The following is a 21,185-nucleotide window of genomic DNA, read 5'->3' on the forward strand; positions in this document are numbered from 1 at the left end:
CCCTGTTCCAGCTCTGCTTTCTTCCCCACCAGCCTTGTAGCAGTGCCTCACCTCCTGTGGCTCCTGCTGTCATTCTATCTTTCCTGACACCCACTGATGCACAGCCATCGCCTGGTCTGGGTGTGTGGCTGGTGTCCAGAAACCCTGTACCAGGCCATCTAGTCAACCCAGATGCTCCTTCCACAGACTCGCCCAGGGTGCATTGGAGGGGCTTTTGGGGGACAGCCTGGGTGCGATGGTAGCCAGAGGCCAAGGCACAGTGCACCAGGACACTGAGCATGGCCCTGACACTGCCCCTGCGGGGGAGCAGAGAGATTCTGACTGGGCCCCTTTCCCACTTGGTCCAGCACCAGGGTGGCTACTCTGACCCAAGGGAGCAACAATCAGGTATGGAAAGGAAGGGTCAAGGATCCCTGAGAAGTGTGCTCCCAGATGCTTAAGCCAGGCCTGGACACCCAAGTCCTTCCCAGGGATTAGACATCTCACATCTTCCCTAGGGCCTAAGTGCCCCAGCTTGTCCTGACAGCTCTGACACATCCAGAGACTTGCCTGCACATCCAGAGACTTGCCTGGGGTTTTCTGGGCACGGTGGGGTTTCCTGGTATCTTTGGATACCAGAACACAGGTTCAGTGCCAATGAACAGGGGTGCATGAAGAACGAGAAGCAGGAGACAGGTGAAGGGTTCTGAGATCCTGTCCTCCATGCCTCCGGTCCAGCAAGACCTCACCAATACGATCTTCCCCCTGGTGCCCCACATGTTTGCCCCGATGTCCTACTGCCCTGGGGATTTGGAGCCTTCCAGCCCCACCCCCGCACACAAATGCCAAAAACACAGACTGAATCATGGAATACAGCGCCAGCGTGTTGGTTTTACAGTAGCAACAGCACACATCATGTGGAAATAGTTCCTTCATACTTTTTTTTTTTGGAGAGGCAGAGTGGACAGTGAGAGAGAGAGAGAGAGAAAGGTCTTCCTTTGCCGTTGGTTTACCCTCCAATGGCCACCGCGGCCAGCGCGCTGCAGCCAGCGCACCGCGCTGATCCGAAGCCAGGAGCCAGGTACTTATCCTGGTCTCCCATGGGGTGCAGGGCCCAAGCACTTGGGCCATCCTCCACTGCACTCCCTGGCCACAGCAGAGAGCTGGCCTGGAAGAGGGGCAACCGGGACAGAATCCGGTGCCCCGACCGGGACTAGAACCCGGTGTGCCGGCGCCGCAAGGCGGAGGATTAGCCTAGTGAGCCGCGGCACCGGCCGTCCTTCATACATCTTAAGAACACTTTGCTTCAAGTTCTTTAAATCATTTGACATCAAAATGAAAACTTTGTTGTTGGAAATCCCTCTGCAGTCCTCTCCCCCTGGAGACAAACGTCTAAAGTCCTAAGAAAACACCCCAGTTGTGGAATGTTGCTCTCCACGTACAGCACTGATCAGTCCCAAAGCTTCCCCCGTGGGGTGCAGAACTGGAGGCTGTGTCTCCATTGGCTGTGCCCAGAGGGGCGTGGCTGTCTCCGTGGGTGGGTGGAGTCTGCCAGGGCTGTCTCCATAGGTGGGTGACGTCCGCAGGGTTGCGGCTGTGTCCGCTGCTTCTGAAGCACTCTCTCTAGTTCAGAAATAGATGTGTCCCTCCCAGGGCAGCACAGCACGGGACGTACTCTCGGCGCACTGCAGTCCAGGACGCGGGTCATGGATCTAACCGCTTCGTTCTCCAGATGGATGCTGTAACTTGTGAACTTGATTTAAAGCTTCCAGGTCATTCAACCAAACAGCGTGGCTTTTAATCCCTTTCTTGTTCTTGTTTGGAAGAGTAAGCCTCCCTCGCTCCCAGAAGGAGCTGCTGGCGGCCCCTCCGGGCCTCCGGAGGTCACCCGGTAGGGGGCTTGGCTCAGGGAGCAGCCCCGGCACAGCGCCCTGGACCTGGAGGCAGTAGCCGCGCCCACCAGCGCGCAGCCAGGAGCGCAGCCCGCCGGGTTGCTCCTCCGCCCTGGGGACCGAGCCGTGCCTCTCCGCCAAGCGCCAGCCGTGATCCCCCACGCACAGAACTGGTCTCTGCTGCCCGAGTTTTGGGCCCTTTTGCTCGCTGCGCTGTGGCCGTGCTATCGGCTTTCCTTCTCTCATCCTGCAGTCCAGCAAGGAAACTTGCAGCTAAGTTCTTGCTCCCGGCTGCCCCACGGAATGCGCCTCCTCCCTGTGGTCCATCTGCAGCCAGGTGGCCAGGCTGAGACCGCAGTCCTGCACGCTGACTCGCACCGACCTCTGGGACGACTGACCAGACAGCCCCGCGGAATCGGGCCCCACAGAGCGCTTCGCAGGAGCCGCTGTTGCCGCCCATGTACCCGGCTCATGGGCCATGGTATGAGCCAAGCCGGCTGAAGCCGCGAGCCCTGCTAAGCAGGACAGTTGGCAGCAATGACAAAATCCGAAATCAAAGCTGGGGAAAACATAACCACCGGCAGGCGCTGTGGTGCAACCAGTCTGCGGAAGGAGGAAAGGAGATCCGGTCTGTGGCGGATAGGTCTCCTCTTCTTTCCAATATAAGTGTGTTGAATACACAGGGCATGGTCTCCTGCCCCAGCAGCCCCCTCCGCCTCCAGCTTCTAGGTTTTCCACCCACCTTTTGGATTATCTCATCTCTGTCACAGGCCACCTTCCTCTCCTGACACTAAAAGATCCTTCTCTCCCCTTCCCAAGAGGACACCTCCTCACCTGTGCACAGGTAACCTCTTGTCTCGTTGGACTCAGAGGTGCTCAAATGGCCCCAGAGTCCTAAAACCATTCTTGGCCTTTCCCTCATTCCCCTGGGACTGATCCCACCATGCACCCACTCATCACCAGCAAGGACTGCCCCCACTCCGTACTCACCCTCGCCCTGCAGATCACCTGGCCAGGCAGCCACCCCTCCCTGAGCAGGGGCTCTCTTGCCAAAGCACACATCTGACACAGGTCCTCCAGCTTAAAACCCTCCCCTGCCACCTGCCAATTCAGCATAGAAATGGAGACCCAGGGGGCCAACGTTGTGACACAGTGGGTTAAGCTGCCACTTGTGATGTCCACATTCCATACTGGAGTGCCAGTTTGAGTCCTGGCTCCTCTGCTTCCAATCCAGCTTCCTGATAATGCATTTGGGAAGGCAGCAGAAGATGGTCCAAGTACTTGGGACCCTGCAACCCATGTGGGAAACCAGGATGGAGTTCCTGGCTCCTGGCTTCAGCCATTTGAGAGTAAACCAGCAAATGGAAGATGTCTTACCCCACCCTACACCCTCAACTTGCTCAAATAAATAAATCTTTAAAAACAAAAATAAAAGAAGGGCCAGCACTGTGCCATAGTGGGCTAAGCCTCCACCTGCATCACCAGCATCCCATATGGGTGCTGGTTCCTGTCCCAGCTGCTCCATTTCCAATTCAGCTCTGGGCCATGGCCTTGGAAAGCAGTAGAAGATGGCCCAAGTGCTTGAGCCCCTGCACCGGCATGGGAAACCCAGAAGTCCCTGGCTCCTGGATTTGGATCATCCCAGCTCTGGCCGTTGCAGCCATTTAGGGAGTGAAGCAGCATATGGAAGACCTTTCTGTCTCTCCCTCTCTCTGTCACTCTACCTCTAAATAAATAAATAAAATCATTTTAAAATTTTAAAAAAATAAAAGAAGAAAAAGAAATGGAGACCCAGGGTCTTCAGGGCCAGCCAGGACCTCCCTCTCCCCCAATTCCCAATGTTCTTAGACTTCAGCTAACTCCGTGGGGGCCGTGGCCTTTTCCAAGAACAAAGACAGCACTGGGCTTTGCTTTCCATCAATGTAGTAAAAATTTAGGAATGTCAGCTCCTAAACCGCTTCCACTTTATACCTTATGGGAACAACTGCACTCGAGTGTTTATAATGAAATTTGTAGTAACAGGCAGTTTCTGCACAATCCTTCACATCCCACCGGGCCCTCACCTCTGTTTTCAGGTGGAAGCCACATTAGCTCTTCTGTGAAAGTTAGTGTCACCAGATGCATTCAAGCTCCCAGGCTCTGCAGCCCTGGCAAGCAGACTCCACGCCTGTCTGCACAGCTTAAGCCACCCAGCAAGTGGCACTTCCTAGGTGGCTGAGGGAGACGGCAGTTGCCCACAACCACACGCAGCCTCCTGTTTCCTTTCTCCCAGAATCACCCTAGATCCACGCACTGTAGAACTGTCGCACGGGTCTGTCAGTGCTTCCCAGAGTGCACTGCATGCTAGACTCACCTGGCAGCTCACAAGCGAGAAGGCGCCAGCCCCAGGGGTCCAGTTCTCCTGGTGCATGGGAAGACCAGGCACTTGTCCTGAGCCCCTGGCCTTGGCCTGGCTCTGTACACACATGCACAGTGGCCACACATGTGGACACCTGTGCTTCACACCCATGCCTTGGGAAAGAGCTGGCTGCATGAAAGCCCATTTGTTTCTCTGTGTGTGACCAGGGTAAAGGAAAGCCGCTTTGAAGGATTTAATGTTTTCACTCCAGTGCATTCCATTCCAAAGGAACGCCTGACTGCCGCTCACACAGTCCTCGAGTTCAAGAAGAAGGTTCACCGTCTGACCGCTTCCACGTTCCCCTCCTCATCCCGTCCCTACCTCCCTGCTTCGCGGTCTCACAGGATTCGCACATTTTCCCGGGAGGGGCTTGCTTTGCTTCATACAGCAGCGGCCGGACCCAGGCTTGTTCAAAACCCCGCCTGCTCCCCAGAAGCCACCCGAAGAGGCTGGCTCATCACCGCCTCCCTCCCGACTCGCAAAACACTTTTCATTTTACCTGGAGATTCGTTGCTCTTTCTCCGTGAGTGAAGTTTGCGGTCCCAACCGACAGCTCTCAACGCTGAATGGAGCACGAGCCAGGGGCAGAACCCTTGCCTGGGCTTCCAGCCCTGAGGGGCGAGGCGGGCTGGCGGCGCCCTCCTCCCACCTGCCTGGCCACGCCCACAGGCGTCACCCCGGGCTAAGTGCCCTTAGCCGCCTGGCGTGGACCGGCAGGATTGGGGCGGGGTGGGGCGGGGGCGGGGCGGGGGCGGGGCGGGGGCTTGCCCTCCCCGAGAGCTGCTGGCGAACCACCGGGGCGTGGGGGAGGCCGGCTGCAGAAAACTGGCTCTAGCAAAAGGCCAGTGCGCCTCAGCGCTTCCTGCGGGCTGGCCCCGACTCGGCACCGCTAGCAGGTTCTACCGGAGGTGGCCAAGGACGTGGAACAGGATTTTTCCGTAAGAACAAGAACTGGGGAAATCTAAACTGGCTGAATATTCTGCATTTTCGGAGTTCTGCACCAGAGTGGGTAAACTTGATCAGAGGTCTTTATTTTACTACCCTCCCGCTTCTCCCAGGACAGTAGCCAAGGTTAAGCTGGTGGAAAGTTCTCTCGTACATGCACACACCCCTACACAGAGCCCTACCAGCTGTACACACACAAACACACAGAAGCACACACATACCACAAGCCGACACCACACACAGAGACACGAATTACACACAACATACAGACACACAGAAACACATAAGCTACACACAAGGAACACAAACGGACACACACAGACTACAAGCAGACACCACATACACAGACGCGAACTACACACTGTGCACAAACACACACAGAAATAGAAATAGGCACACACAGAGACATAGGAGCTACACACAGACACGTAAATCACACAGGCACTGCTCAGGGATTGCAAGCAGTAGAAGCTCTTGGCTCTGTCCACAGTGTAACAGCAGAACCCCAAACAGTGTCCTTATCAGAGATGCCTCCATAAATCTCCCCAGGACACTCGCTTATTCAGGGAGCAACTGCCACCAGGTATTTGGAAGCCACGTCCTTGTAACAAGCACATTACAGAGCAACATGACACATCCTACCCAAAGTGGCCCAGGTCTGCCCAGCAATCGGGGACCAAGGGTACCTGCAGCACCGGGGGCACAGGGACACCACAGTCCCCGGCCATGGATCCAACCTCTGAGATTACATCCAGCACTGCATTTGCCATCTCAGTCTCTCTCAGACTGCCATGCGCATCAGGTGTGGCCACAGCTCACAAGCACATCCGGTGACCCCCTCCTTGTAGGGCAAGAGGGGCACAAGGAGCCTGCAACCACGAAGCACCAGCTCCCACCCGAGATGTCAGCTCGTCCTCACTCATCCTCTTCCAACACCTTGAGAGACTTTCACAGGGCAGATGGTGGCAAAAGGGCCATGTGGAAGCAGCCTGAGCAGACGGCATGCACCAGAGGAGAGCCTGGGTGTGCAGGTGGGTCTGTCAACAGAAGGACCGCAAAGCACCAGCAGGGCAGACATGGCCAAGCATGCTCTGTGTATAGCTGCTAAATGTTTGGAGTCCAGGCCTGGGCCCGGCATGGCCTTAATTATGGAGGAAACCCCACTTGTCTGCCAGGAACAGGCTCAAGTGAGCAGACCAGCATGTCCCAAACCCAAGAGTTGGGACCCTGGGGAGGGCACTGTGGGGCAGGACTCAGTTGCTGAGACAAAGTCCCCACCCCTCCCTTCCGTTGTCTCTAGGATTCTTAGTTGCCATCAGTCAGTCTGCTTGGTGATTGAAGCCACATCTATATGGGGTTTCCCTTGCAGGCAACTGCGCATGAGCACTGAACGGCAACAGCATCGTCGGAAGTCTACAGTAGCTTAACTCGAACGACCTGAGTGCCTTGAGGGGCACTTCTGTGATCAGAAGTGACTGGAGTCAGTCCAGGAAAGATGTGGCTTCTCCTGAGCTGGGAAGATTTGGCTCCAAAACAAGATATCACCACAGATTTACACCTTTCTTGGAAGATCAGGAAATTCTCAGGGGAAACTTCCAAATAAAGCCTCCCTAACACTTATTAGCCAGCAGTAGCATCACTGGAATCAGACCCAGAGGTCAGCTGTGGCTTTTTTGAAGTACGGAGCGTGGAGTGCACAAACACTGGCATGTATCTGCGATAGATTTTGTTTGAGTCATATGAGTGGTGGGTGTTTGTGACGATGTGAGTGCCTATTTTGTGTGTTTGTAGGTGATCCAGTGAAGGTGCCCCTGGCCTCTCATCCTCAACAGACAGGCGTGACTCAGAGGAAGAGGGGTCCAGGAAGGGTAAGAGGGTCTCAGAGATGGGCAGGCCTGAGCAGACCCCCCGGGAAGAGCTGCCTGCCTGACCACAGCAAGCCAGGGCGAAGAAAGAGATTCCCATCCCAGCTGCCCAGCCCCCACTTTGTGGCTGCAACTTCCCTTTAGGAAGCCTTCACCCCAAGGGTCCCTGGGGCCACACACTTTGCCTGCTCAGCCTAGCCTCACCCTGATTCCCAGAGATAAGGGAGAAGAGTGCTGGGCAGGAGACAGGGATGCTACCCTCTGCCTCTGGGCCCAGGTTAAAGAGTAAACTGAGAGTTTTCCTGAGAAACAGGCAACATCAAATGCCAACTCTCATGGTTTCCCTTGTTCTATAGCTGTGTAACAAGGATACTCTGAGTTTAGTGACCAGACTGGCAAGTATTTGATCACGCTCCTAGATTCTGCAGGTCTGGAATTCAGAAAGGTACAGGGGAATGGCTCATCTATGCCCCACAACAGCTGGGACAGTGCGAAGGCAGGAAGGGACTTTTGGAACAGTGGAACTATTTTGTATGATTCTATTGTGATAGATGTCACTACACATTTTATACAAACCCATAGATTGTGCAATACCAAAAGTGAACCTTGTGGACCCTGGGTGGTGGTGATTTGTCATTGTGAGCTCATCGGCTGCACGTGTACCAGTCTGGCAGGGATGTGTGTAGTCAGCGAGGTGTGTAACTGGGGGGTGGATGTACATAGGAAATCTCTGTGTCTTCTGATCAATTTTGCTGCAAATTTGAAAGTGCTCTATTCAATAACATCTTTTTGTTATTGTTAATTAGCAACTTGAATATTCCATGTGTGTAGAGAGGAAGGAAGGGTATAGAGAGGTAGGAGGCAGTTCCAGGGAAGACCCAGGAGTCAAGACTCATAAACATCCCCCTAGGGCCAGCTCAAGTCCTAGAGGGTGCAAAGCTGAAGGTTCTACAGGGGCGGGGACAGGCCAGGTATGGTGGAGGTCCAGGATGGGAAGAAACAAGGAGTTCTGAGAGCTGATGACCTCCCAGGGGAGCCCCACACAGGAACTTCTCACAGGAGTGCTCAAAGCAACTGCTCTCAGCTAAGCAACCTAATGCCCACGCGTTGTCTCCTCACATGATACAGAAAAGTTCCCCCAAGGCCTTCCTGGGGCCAGTTGTGGCACATACAGGGAGAAGGGTGGAACTAGTGCTAGATGACTGGGAACCAGAGGCTGGGGACAAGGGCAGTGATGGTCACCTTTGCCCAGGACCCTAGTGGGTTCCTTTCCTTCCCACACTGGCTGTCTGGTGGTTGGTCTGTGTGTCTGTGTGTTTATATTTCTGGATCAGAGCCCCTGAGAAGTGGACTGGGCAGCAGATGGTGGAGGCCCTCTTGGAGACATGACCATCACCTCTCAGTCTTCCTCTGCTGGGGATAGTCGTCAGAACCTCACATAGGATGAAACCCTGGGACCTGTGAAGCTGGCTGCCAGACTGCATGGAATCCTCCGCCTATAAAAAGGCAAATAGGCGCAGGTTTTGGCGCAGTGTTTAAGATGCTGCTTGGTACACCCACATCCCATATCTTGGGGTGTGGCTTCCAGTCCCAGCTCCTCACCCAATTCCAGCTTTCTGCTAGTGTGCATCCTGGGAGGCAGCAAGGGAGGGCTCAAGTACTTGGGCCCTTGCCACGCACTTGGAACACCTGGGGCCTGGACTGAGTTCCCGCCTCCTGGCTTCACGCTGGATCAGCACTTGCAGTTGCAGGCATTTGGGGAGTGAACCAACAGACAGGAGCTCTCTCCTTCCCTTCCCTTGCCTCCCCTCAGAAAAATAATGTTTTTTAAAAAGGAGACATGGTGAATGAGTACAGTCTGGGCAATTTCTGGGACCTCGGATCAGCTTGGACTCACTGGCCAAATGGCTGCAAGCGGACCTGGCCTGTTGGGACCCCAAGGCAGTGACCTGGGGCCCACACCTCCTGGTGTCTGGCAGGGTCCCAGTGCCAGCCTTCGGGACCTTGCTGGCTCCTCTCAAGGCCCAGTGTCCTCCCGCTGCCCTGCCCACCTGCCCCAACTCCCTGCACCATGTGGTGCCCCACACACCCCTCCACCCTGCTGGTGATTGAGAAGGGGCCATCTCCACATCCCACATCTGCACCTGCACGCGCACCTCTGCTAGGACCTGCGTGTCAGCCACAGGTTTCTGAGCACCTGCACTGAGACCAAGGTGTCACTTCCCGGGGTACCATTGTCACTCCAAGGAGCTCAACTGCGGCAGGCGTGAGAAGAGGGGACCCCGGCACTGGAGCACACAACCAGCTTGGGGCCACAGCGGTGCCACATGAGGGAAGTTTCCTAGGGACTGTGCCAAATACCTGTGGCCACGGTGGCCAGCCAGCAAGAGGGAACACAGAAGGCTGTGGACAGCTCTGACCCTGGTGGCAGAGCTTACAGCGCTTGGCGCCCACAGCGGAACCCAGCCGTTCGCAGCAAAGGGCTTTGGGGCCCGGCTCCGCAAAGGGCCAGAGCCGAGGGCCCGCCTGTGGTCCCTGGGACCAGCCCGCGCGCCTGGACCGCAGCCTCGCGCACCGTAGACAGGGAGAGCGCGCGCGCGCGCGCCGGGGCGGCCCGGTGACTCCCCCAGGCCGCTGGCCCTCGGCGCTCTCCTGACCCCCGGCTCCGGCGGGCCGGGGTGGACCTGCGGCGCCCGGGACCCTTGGTGGTCGGCCCGCCGCACGGCTGTCGCAGCACCGGAGCCCACACAGCGCCCGCGCAGCCCCGGACCCTTGCCCTCCTTCGCGCCGGCCTCGGAGCCGGAACCACCTGACGCCGCATCCTGTGACAGAGCCGCCCCGGCGGAGATCCTTGCCAGGGCGCCTTTCCCTGCACAAGCCAGTGATTAATCAGGCTTAGGTTGACGCCCAGAGCAGGACTGGAAGCATCACAAGACCCCAAGCCGCGCGGGGCGGATTGAAACCCCGAGGAATCTCACACTCACGTGCTGCCTGGGCGGCTCCACTGCCTTAATCTAACCGGCCACGGAGCTGGCCCCTGTAGATGGCGGTGTGTGAGGCGGGCCGTGTGGACAGCGAGGTGTGGGAGGCGGGGCCTTGCGAACTGCATGGTGTGCGAGGCGAGGCCGTGTGGACGGCGTGGAGTAAGAGGTGAGGTCACATGGACAGCGTGGTGTGAGAGGTGGGTCCCGTGTGGGTGGGGTGGTGTGGGAGCTGGGTCCCTGTGGACAGCGTGGTGTGGACAGGGTGGTGTGCAAGGCGGGGCCTTGTGGACAGCGAGGTGTGGAAGGCGGGGCCATATGCACGGCGTGGTGTGGGAGGCAGACCCATGTGGATGGCGTGGAGTGGGAGGCAGCCTCATTGCTCGTTTGAATGGCGTGTAAGGAGGCTCCATTGCTGTGTGGAGGGCGTGGTGTGGGAGGCTGGCCCCTCTGCTCCGTGTCATGTGTGAGGCGCGGCCTGTGTGTGGACAGCACATGGAACCGGGGTCCAGCGGATTGCTGAGGTCAAGACGCCCTGGGGCTCAGGCAGCCCATCCGCTCCACTAACTTAATTCAGAGCTACTCAAAGGGGATTTCACAATGAACTTGGACATTTCAAAAAGGAATGTGGCACCTCACACTTCTCCCTGCTCTCCCAGAAGGGGGGTTGTCTGGGGCAAGTCAGGACAGCTGACAGCACAAAGATGCAGACAGCTCTCTCCGGTATTCCCAGATTCTAGTTAACACTGGAGGGTGGACACTGAGAAGACTGGCAGCCAGTGGTGCCCACAAGCCTGGGCAGCACTCCTTGCCGATGAAAATGAAAACCACCAGGCAGTACTATGTCTGGGTGAACACACTGGTCAGGGACCGCTGCCATCCTGTCACTCAAACAGCCCCTTAGGCAGGTACAGCCGGTGGTTTGTGGATGTCAAGGCGGCTTCCGCAAGTGGGCCTGCCAGATGGGCCCAGCCACAGCCACTTCTGAGGTTCCAGGATCAAACCCCAGAGCAAGGGACAGCCCACTCCCATTTCACTCCTCCACGTCGCAGGCAGCCCACACTGGCCTGGTTCCAGGGCTGGGACACACACAAACGAACCTGTGCTCATGGAGCTTGCTGTTGGCCTCAGAGGAGATAAACGGCAAAGCAAACCATGGAGCCAGGAAGGGGCCACATGGGCGGTGAACAAAGATGGGAGGGGAGGCAATCTCCATGGGGACCATGGGGAGAAAACCAGAAAACAGATTCAGAGGGTAAACACAGGGTTTGGTTGGCACCATCAGCTCTTGCAACTCTAAGCTGGCTGCAGTTTCATACACACTGTTAAGTGCACTTCCACCGCTTTTATCATTAGAAAAATTAGAAAAGCAATCGCGATGTGTGGGGAGCAACTCGGACTAGACTAAGTTACTGAAATTAAGACTTATTCTATGCATCTGCTCTCCCACAATATGGTGCTGGGAGAGGAGTAAACAACTTCTACACAGCTGCCTCCAGTTCAACCAATAACCTGCAGGAGCTGATCCTGCTCCTGATTGGAGGAGAGCAGCATACTCGGCGTGTGGGTAGCAGAGTTGGGATTGGTGGAAGAGGACTATAAAGGAGGAGAGAGACAACATGCACCAGGAACATCTAAGGGGAACATCTATCTGAAGGAACATCTGAGCAGCCCCCGAGAGAGCCAGCCAGCGGTGTGCCACTCCCCCGCGGAAGTGGGGAAAGTGGCAGGGGGAGCCGCCCTTCCACGGAGGTGGAAGGATCGGCAGCCAACCTGGGAAGGACCAGCAGCAAACCCGGGGAGGGCCGAGCAGACAAAAGAACAGCGCAGGGTCCTGTGTCGTTCCTCCGCGAATGGGGGAGCAACAGCGATGATCAAACCTCACCAAGTCACAGTTCAGGGCAGGCGGAAACAGCCACATTGTTCAGGAATCTGGTGGTGTGACACGAGCTCCACTCTGAGCACAGGTGGGTTTGTCTTTCCTCCCCGCTTACCATTAGTAGGTTCTGGGGCACAAAGGTTGGTCTGCCAAAGTGACTCTAGCTTGAGGCCCAACACACTGAATCAGAGTATAAACTGATGTCAACATGTAACTGTCTTAGGGGGTCCTCTTGGGCAAAATGAAGAAACTGATACTATGAAAATCAAAACCCCTTCTTGCCCCCTCTTTTCCAGTGCAAACAGTGGTATAAGGGAAGGAAGGAAACAATACTCCAGTATTCTCAAAGCTAAAAACAGAAAAGAAAAAAAAAAAACCTCAGAAGTTTGTCTCTGAGTTTGCTTTTTTTTTTTTTTTTTAAGATTTATTTATTTGAAAGAGTTACAGAGCGAGGTAGAGACAGAGAGAGCTCTTCCATCCGCTGGTTCACTCCCCAGATGACCGCAGTGGGCCAAAGCCAGGAGCCAGGAGCCTCCTCCGGGTCTCCAGGTAGGTGCAGGGGCCCAAAGACTTGGACCATCTTCTAGTGCTTTCCCAGGCCATAGCAGAGAGCTGGATCGGAAGAAGAGAAGCCAGGACCAGAACCGGCGCCCATATGGCAATTGCTTCTAACAGCGCCAAAAGACAGACATGCGGGTGGCATGGCAGAGGCCTAGTTATTCCGACACTCAGTGCTGCAGGCCCTCACCCCTGCTGTGGCTTTGTGTGTCCCTTCTGTGGAGCAGCAGTTTTACTCAGCACCCTTTTGTACTTCTGAAAGTTGTCTTGGGGCCGGCGCTGTGGCATAGCAGGTAAAGCTGCCGTCTGCAGTGCCAGCATCCCATATGTGTGCCGGTACAAAACCCGCTGCTCCACTTAGGATCCAGCTCTCCAGCCGGCGCCCTGACTCAATAGGCTAATCCTCTGCCTTGCGGCGCCGGCACACCAGGTTCTAGTCCCAGTCGGGGCGCCAGATTCTGTCCCGGTTGCCCCTCTTCCAGGCCAGCTCTCTGCTGGCCTGCACCCACATGAGAGATCAGGAAAAGCACCTGGCTCCTGGCTTCGGATCAGCGCGGTGCACCTGCCGCGGCGGCCATTGGAGGGCGAACCAACGGCAAAAGGAAGACCTTTCTCTTTCTCTCTCTCTCTCTCTCTCTCTCTCTCTCACTGTCCACTCTGCCTGTCAAAAAAAAAAAAAAAAAAAAAAAAAGGATCGAGCTCTCTGCTATGGCCTGGGAAAGCAGAAGAAGATGGCCCAAGTCCTTGGGCCCCTGCACCTGCATGGGAGACCCGGAAGAAGCTCCTGGCTCCTGGTTTCAGATCAGCGCAGCTACAGCCATTGCAGCCATTTGGGAGTGAACCAGCAGATGGAAGACCTCTCTCTCTCTCCTCTTCCTTTCTGTAACTCTGCCTTTCAAATCAATCAATCTTTAAAAAAAAAAAAAAAAGCTCCTGGTATCCTCAGTAATTCTTATCTGGGTTATTTGTCAATTGTTATCACATGGTAAATTAAAACAAAACAACTTTAATACATTTAAAAATAAAAACCCATTATTCATTAACATAAGTACTAATCTGAAAAATTATTTCAAAAACAAAAATAAAATTCGATGAAAATGACAACATTTTTATTAGTCTTTTTTTTTTTGACAGGCAGAGTTAGACAGTGAGAGAGAGAGAGAGAAAGGTCTTCCTTCTGTTGGTTCACCCCCCAAATGGCTGCTATGGCTGGTGCGCTGCACCGATCCGAAGCCAAGAGCCAGGTGCTTCCTCCTGGTCTCCCATGCAGGTGCAGGGCCTAAGCACTTGGGCCATCCTCCACTGCACTCCCGGGCCACAGCAGAGAGCTGGACTGGAAGAGGAGCAACCAGGACAGAATCCGGCGCCCCGACCGGGACTAGAACCCGGGGTGCCGCGCTGCAGGCGGAGGATTAACCTAGTGAGCCACAGCACCGGCCTAGTCTCTTTTTTTTTAAAAAACTTATTTAACAGATAGAGTTAGAGAGAGAGACAGAGAGAAAGGTCTTCCTTCCATTGGTTCACCCCCCAAAATGGCCACTACAGCCGGAGCTACACAGATCCGAAGCCAGGGGCCAGATTCTGCTTCTTGGTCTCCCATGTGGGTGCAGGCACCCAAGCACTTGGGCCATCCTCCACTGCCTTCCTGGGCCACAGCAGAGAGCTGGACTGGAAGAGGAGCAACTGGGACTAGAACCTGGCATCCATATGGGATGCTAGTGCTGTAGGCAGAGAGGATCAACCAAATGAGCCATGGCGCTGGCCGTTATTAGTCTCTTTACTATCTGGCTTAGCAGAAGACAGCTGGATTCTCATTTCTGCTTCTGCATTCCACACACTGTGTTGAAGAAAATCTGGTCTCATACAGAGTTGAAGAACTTGTGGACACTGAAGGACTTGGGAACCAGAGGGGTTCTCAGGACCTTGAGAACTGCTGCTCTAGAGGCAGAATGCATCTGCCATCCCAACTGATTTTTAGGGTTGGCCACATTCTGTTTTGGCTAACAGAATGAGGGGGGCGATGATGGTGCAGTCTAAGCCCTGTTGCACCTGTCTTGTCACCATGATGAGACACATCCAGGTCCTGAAGACAGATGTGGGGCAGAGCTCCACCTAATCTATATTCCAGACCCATCCGCCCAATGTCACCTAAGCCAGGTGCCTGAGTGAGAAATAAATGTTGTTGCTTGTTCCTCACTGACTCTGAGGGAAATTTTGTTATGTATCAAAAGCTGATAACAAAAGGATTGATAACTTTAAAAAAAAAAAGCACAGCTTATAAAAATTTTGAGCCACAATAAAAATAGGACTAGTTCTGGCATTCATCCATTTGGCCATGGACAAAAACCTTTCCTTTGGATCTTCTCTGCCAGTGATAAACAATCTGTCCCTGAATGAAGACACTGCCTCTCAACATGAAATACATTCCTTTGTCTCACTGTGGCACTGCTGACCTCAGGTGAGTGCACCAGCCTTGTCAGCTATGAAGAAGTCAGAGGGTACTCCAACAGCTCCTTGGCTCCCCCAGCACCAACTGTTCTTGGAACTTCCCACCTTTCTAATGATCACTCCTTTATCAATGGTGTTTGGTTTTTTAGTAACCAAAAAAATCCAAGCTGGACTGGAATAGCTTAAGTACCAATGCATCAAAAACTAACTGGGGGCGGGGCGGGGGGGGGGGGTAGCACATCTACCAGTGCTAGTTTAACTGGTTAAGAAAGTTCAGCCTACAACTTTGTGACAGACATTTTATTTATAGGGAATCAAAATTTAGGCATATACATGACACAAACATTATATATAGTACACTTTCCATGATAGAAGTTATAATGCTGTTCACAGAAGGCCTCAGTTCCAATTACATGTTGCATACATTAAAATGGTACACCTGCAGAGAAGGGGCAGGACCAAATGGCCTCTTCTGGTTTTCAATTTGGTTTAAATAATCTCTGACTGCATTCAAGTAATACTGATCATTTAATGTTCAAAAAGCTTTTAATAAACAAATTCAAGGTAAAATTAATTAATTGAAATATTTATAATACGAGTTAATCGTTACACAGTATTTCCAATATACAATCAAGACGCTACACAACACTTAAAAGGAGGAAAAAGGGGAAAATATCTATTGCACCCACGAGTAAAAAGGCTTCTTTATTCATTTTTGGGATGCTGCAATTCAGTATTTATATAAACATTTACACACTTTAGTAAACACAGAGTCTTACATGTAATGCAGCATTATGGGGTAAGAAGACCCTTGTTAAGTCTCAAAAATAAACATCAAGTGTCCACATAGTGTTGCACGTGCACAGGCTGATTCCTGTCACTATTCCGACCACTGTTCCAATCGCGAGCAGTCTCCCCTCCATCTCCAGGCCTGACATCGCTCATCAGACACCAGGAGCTCTGCAGTCACGGCAGTGGCACTCTGCTTGCTCAGTCTTCCTGTTTCCCCGCGGTTTTTCCCCACTTAGTGTCCTGTTAAATAATCTTGCGTAGAATCTGAAGCAAATGAATCCACATCCTCATTATCTGAGTCATCACTGCTGTCATCGGCAGCTGGTTCTCCTGTGAGGGCTATGCGAGCGTAATCATCTGTGTCTATGGATTTGCAAAAGTGGATGGCGTACTTCAGCTTCTCCTCCAGCACCTGCTTACAGGAGTATCTGGGCAACTTCAGCAGGAAGAAACAAGTGTAGGACTCAGGAAGGAAGTGGTCAGGAGGGTTGTATTTATCCAATACCTGTTGATGAAAAACATTAAATAGTCAGATATGATGTTCAAATACGGATAAAACCAAAAACCTGTGATCCACAGACTCCTGACTCTCGTAAAAAAATCACCACACTTTGTGTTAAAAACAAACTAGAAAATAGAGAATCAAGTTAACTTTAGAAATAAAAAGGAACAAATCATTCCAAGGGTTTATATAAAAATAACATTTAGTTATCACGATGATTCCTTTTTACTACTCAATGCTGGGAAGAGGATGCAATGGTTCCACACATCCCTTGTTGACACAGGTGGGAACCCCCGGCTGGCTGCTGCATGGCCCAGAGTGGAGCTGTGGGCTCGGGAAGATTCTCGTCCATATGAGGAAACTCTGTGTGAAACCATCAGCCCACTTCTGGCCACAAGATTAAGATCCTAGGAAGCAGCACAGAATTGTGGAAAGACTACAAACTACCTGACCTCAGAAGAAAAATTTATATGCGCTCTCAACAATCCCCGTGAAACACCCTGGCCAGAACTGAGAGTCAGACTACGCTTGGTAAAGAGGCATCTCTGAATTCTCCCAAGCATGCTGGGAGAGTGGCCTTCCACCTGCTGTAGTCCTCCAAGGTGGTCACTATTACTGTCTCTGGACAAAGAGTGAGCGTGAGGTCTCTTCACCTCGGTGACTTGGGCAGGTGAATCAAGCTTATGAGGTTTCATTTTTCTGAATAAGCAGCATATTAGTATTTCAGCCAATTCAACCAGAGAATCAAACAAATGCTTTTTATAACATGCGTTAAAAATCCAGAATATGCTGATATAACAGTAGCATGTTCTGATGATGGCCAGACCACTGGTTGAACTCTTTAATTAACATAGAATTATTCTTAAGTGTTTAAATCCAACTGAAAATTGATCCCTGTTAAAGTAAGAGTGAGAATAAGAGAGGGAGGAGATGTGCAGTTCGGCACATGCTCCCTCGCACTTACCCCTAAGGTAAAGCTAAAAACTTGCCATGGGACTCCAAATCCCATTAAGTTGGCAGGTACCAATGCCACCTTACTAGTTAAAATGATCAGTTTAAGTTCATAACTGATCATAAAGATAGGATTGAGTGTCAAAGGGATTACCTAAATAAGACCAGTGTCTGCTAATAATAATTTATATAATTAAAAAGGAGAGAACGATTCAACATGGGAAGCGGGATACACAGCAGACTCATAGAATCTGGCCTCATAATCTGCCCATAAGGCATTCAGATCTGGCTAAAAAGCCCATGAGAGCATTTCAGGCATGGAAAGCCAAAAAATGTGGTCAAAAAATGACCTAAATGAAAGACCTCTGTGAGGGAGATCCTGGTGGAAAGAACCAGCCATCAAAAAGGAGGTACCTTTCTCTGAAGGGAGGAGAGAACTTCCACTTTGACTATGGCCTTGTCTAAATAAGGTCAGAGTTTGTGAACTCAAGAGGCTTCCATAGTCTTGGTAGCTCATGACAAGAGCCTTGGATGATTACTGACGTCATAAATAAGAGTGTCAATTGTTAAATCAACAACAGGAGTCACTGTGCACTTGCTCCCCATGTAGGACTTCTGTGTTGTACTATGAGAATTAATGGTAGAACTAATCTTCAAACAGTACTTTATACTTTGTGTGTCTGTGTGGGTGCAAACTGTTGAAATTTTTACTCAGTATAGAGTTGATCTTCTGTATATAAAGATAATTAAAAATGAATCCTAATGAAGAATGGGATGGGAAAGCCGGCGCCGTGGCTCAATAGGCTAATCCTCCACCTTGCGGCGCCGGCACACCGGGTTCTAGTCCCGGTTGGGGCGCCGGATTCTGTCCCGGTTGCCCCTCTTCCAGGCCAGCTCTCTGCTATGGCCAGGGAGTGCAGTGGAGGATGGCCCAGGTGCTTGGGCCCTGCACCCCATGGGAGACCAGGAAAAGCACCTGGCTCCTGGCTCCTGCCAGGATCAGCGCGGTGCGCCGGCTGCAGCGGCGGCCATTGGAGGGTGAACCAACGGCAAAGGAAGACCTTTCTCTCTCTCTCTCTCTCACTGTCCACTCTGCCTGTCAAAAAAAAAAAAAGAATGGGATGGGAGCGGGAGTAGGAGATGGGATGGATTGCAGGTGGGAGGGTGGTTATGGGGGGAAGAACTGCTATAATCTAAAAGTTGTACTTTTGAAATTTATATTTATTAAATAAAAGTTTTCTATTAAAAAATAGGTATTAGCATCCAAGACAATAATCACAAAATTTTGAGCTTTCATGTCAGAGAACTTGGGTGTTTTCTGGTTTTGTTTCATGAAGACAAAGGAGATCCATTTTTCAACCTGCTACAGGATTCCATTTGAGGGACATTTCATCACCAGCCCAGCACCCCTACTAGCAAGGGGCTTACCTGGATGACAAAGTCTCTCCCTCGGAAGTCAGCAATGGTCCTGGGCAGCCTGGTTCGGCCCCACACAAAGCGAAGGAAGAGGGAACGCTCTGTGTTGGAGAAAGACTCCATCACCTCCCAGAACCACTGGATCAGGGATGCAGATGGTTCGATTCCTTTATATGTTGCCACTGACTTCAAAAGGTGCAGTGGGATGTCGGGGCTGCCACAAACCTGTTGGAGGGACACTCTTGTCAGGGGTGGGTTGACACTTTCAAGAATCTGTTACTCTAACAAGGACTGTGTGAAGTCAGGAAAGTTCCCAGGGGCCGCAAGAAGATAGGCATGCAACCCTGAGCCTCACCCTTGTGTGGAAGCAGGTGGCAGGAACACACACATATAATGTATTTTCACTTCATTCAACACCATAGACAGAACTTCCAGAGGCAAGGTTTTAACTAGTGACATTGATTTCACTAGGTTTCCAGATGCAAGAAATTAACTAGTGACACTGATGAACAGGTCACAAAGCTGTTCCAGACTGACACCACTGCAAGTCACATACCATTGTCTCCAGTTCGTATCCAGTGAACAGAGAAAGCAGGGGGACGGGCACAACTCGGGCCATCCCTTCCCGAACAGCAGCTACCTGCTCATCAAATTCATGGAGTCTGAAAGAAAAAGTTCACTTTAACACTTCTATCTTTGGTGAAATTAAATTTGCTCTGCTCACAGCAAGCCTTACTAAAGCACCGCACTGTGGCCACACACTTCCCAGCTGAGAAAGACCAAGAGCAGTGATGGCAGGTATAGTTGCCCACGCTGTGCACACCTGGGCCCACAGACTCCTCATCACTGAGCTCATCTAGACTGGCGGACAGGGGACACCCTAAATACTGTCTGCTGCCACTCACACTCCACAACATGTGCCTCAGCACCCACCAGATGGACACCCAGGAAAGTGCCAGAATCAGACTGTTGCTTGCCTGTCTGCCCCAGGCCTGAGGACCCTCAAGATCCTGGGACAGACACATATTCACGTTCTTAGGAATACAGTCGAGGCCCTGAGGCAGACAAGACACTGCCAGACCATGCTAACTGAAGCCCACCCACTATGTTGGGCTTTATCCATGTTTCTTTTTTTCTTTTTTTTTTTTAATTTGACAGAGTTATAGACAGTGAGAGAGACAGAGAGAAAGGTCTTCCTTCCATTGGTTCACTCCCCAAATGGCCGCTACGGCTGGCGCTGCACCGATCTGAAGCCAGGAGCCAGATGCTTCTTCCTGGTCTCCCATGCGGGTGCAGGGCCAAGCACTTGGGCCATCCTCCACTGCCCTCCCGGGCCACAGCAGAGAGCTGGACTGGAAGAGGAGCAACCGGGACTAGAACCGGCACCCATATGGGACACTGGCACTGCAGGCGGAGGATTAACCTAGTGAGCCACGGTGCTGGCCCCGGCCTTTATCCAGACACCTCACAGTTGGCAAATGGCAAAGTTAAGCAGTGACATTGTGGGATGTAAGTGACAGGCCACACCTCCCCTAAGCAATGGTGGCTCAAGGTCTGCATGTGGGGACCCACTGGTCATTTCTCTAACAGCACCAGACAGAGCCCTGTCCCAAGAGAGCTGACAAAGCAAGCAGAGGTGCACACACATATCTAGGATCTCTGTGGGGCTATCCTCCAAAAAAGTGGGTTTTATTTATAGTTACAGCCAGGAACTTCAGACTAGAATAATAAATTCTCTGATCCTGATCATAAAATAGGCTTCGTGACTGTAGATCAGCAGTAGACTGGAGCCAAACCCATTAACAATTTATTGTCCATGACATTTCTGGAAAAATGCAGACATCCAAGCAAGCATTTTCTGCTACTTTTGCTATTTATTACATCAAAGCAACTGAGATGAGATGGTAACAAACCTATAGTTTATTGCCAGTCGGACGTACTCCGCACGGTTGTCCAGGGTGATGTGTGTGTACTTGGAGCTCAGCTGAATGTCCTGGCCACTGGCGCTTGGCACCGTGAAGGGCAGGCTCATGGCCTCAAACTCCTCAGAGGTGGCTTCGTTGTCACGGATGTACATGAGCCCAGGAATAAAGTCTTTATCAACCTTACAAGAAGAAAAAGAGTCACGAGTTCAATCAGGACTGTTCCCCACATGTGAGGGCCTTGGTCTGATGGGCGTTTCTCGAGGCTGCAAACACACTGCATGTACTGAGACAGAAAAGAAAGCAGCAACAAGAAAGTACTTCACTCAAGAAGCTAAAGAAGAAAATCATAATTCAGTGGAATTCTTAACATTAAATGTGGAGAAAGCAATTGAAACTGGTGGCTCTCTCCCTAAAGCTGTGGCAGGAAGGGCTGGGCGGCCATGGGGAGAGGCTTCCTCCCGGTGAGCCTGACAAGACTGTATAGGTTGCAAAGTGTCACAAAACAGTCTAGAGTCTAGGAGCAAACCAGCCTAGTTGGTAGTCGATAGCCAGCAGTCTCAGCTGGGAACATGCATCAGGCCAAACCCCCGAGCCTGCACGGACCCCCAGAACAGACTGCGCCCCTCACAAGACCCTGAAGCCCCCCACAGTGCT

At 52.3% G+C, this 21,185-nt stretch overlaps 2 protein-coding genes across 5 annotated transcripts in view; both read right to left on the reverse strand.

Annotated features, from left to right (window-relative positions):
* OCA2 (OCA2 melanosomal transmembrane protein) overlaps positions 1–4,953 on the reverse strand; it is a 370,248-nt gene extending 365,295 nt beyond the window's left edge. For both annotated transcript variants that reach the window (XM_017348348.3, XM_008269748.4), the window contains exon 1: positions 4,769–4,953. The gene's annotated coding sequence lies outside the window, so the exon portion shown is untranslated. The remainder of the gene's footprint in view (positions 1–4,768) is intronic.
* Positions 4,954–15,230: 10,277 nt separating this feature from the next.
* HERC2 (HECT and RLD domain containing E3 ubiquitin protein ligase 2) overlaps positions 15,231–21,185 on the reverse strand; it is a 233,159-nt gene continuing 227,204 nt past the window's right edge. For all 3 annotated transcript variants that reach the window (XM_051822208.2, XM_051822209.2, XM_051822210.2), the window contains exons 90-93: positions 20,520–20,710; positions 19,163–19,268; positions 18,619–18,831; positions 15,231–16,242 (exon numbers count right to left, since the gene is read on the reverse strand). In XM_051822208.2, the coding sequence (XP_051678168.2) occupies positions 15,970–16,242; positions 18,619–18,831; positions 19,163–19,268; positions 20,520–20,710 (783 nt within the window). In that variant the 3' untranslated portion in view covers positions 15,231–15,969. The remainder of the gene's footprint in view (positions 16,243–18,618; positions 18,832–19,162; positions 19,269–20,519; positions 20,711–21,185) is intronic.

The sequence above is a fragment of the Oryctolagus cuniculus genome, chromosome 12, assembly GCF_964237555.1.
Source record: "Oryctolagus cuniculus chromosome 12, mOryCun1.1, whole genome shotgun sequence".
Lineage (NCBI taxonomy): Eukaryota > Metazoa > Chordata > Mammalia > Lagomorpha > Leporidae > Oryctolagus > Oryctolagus cuniculus.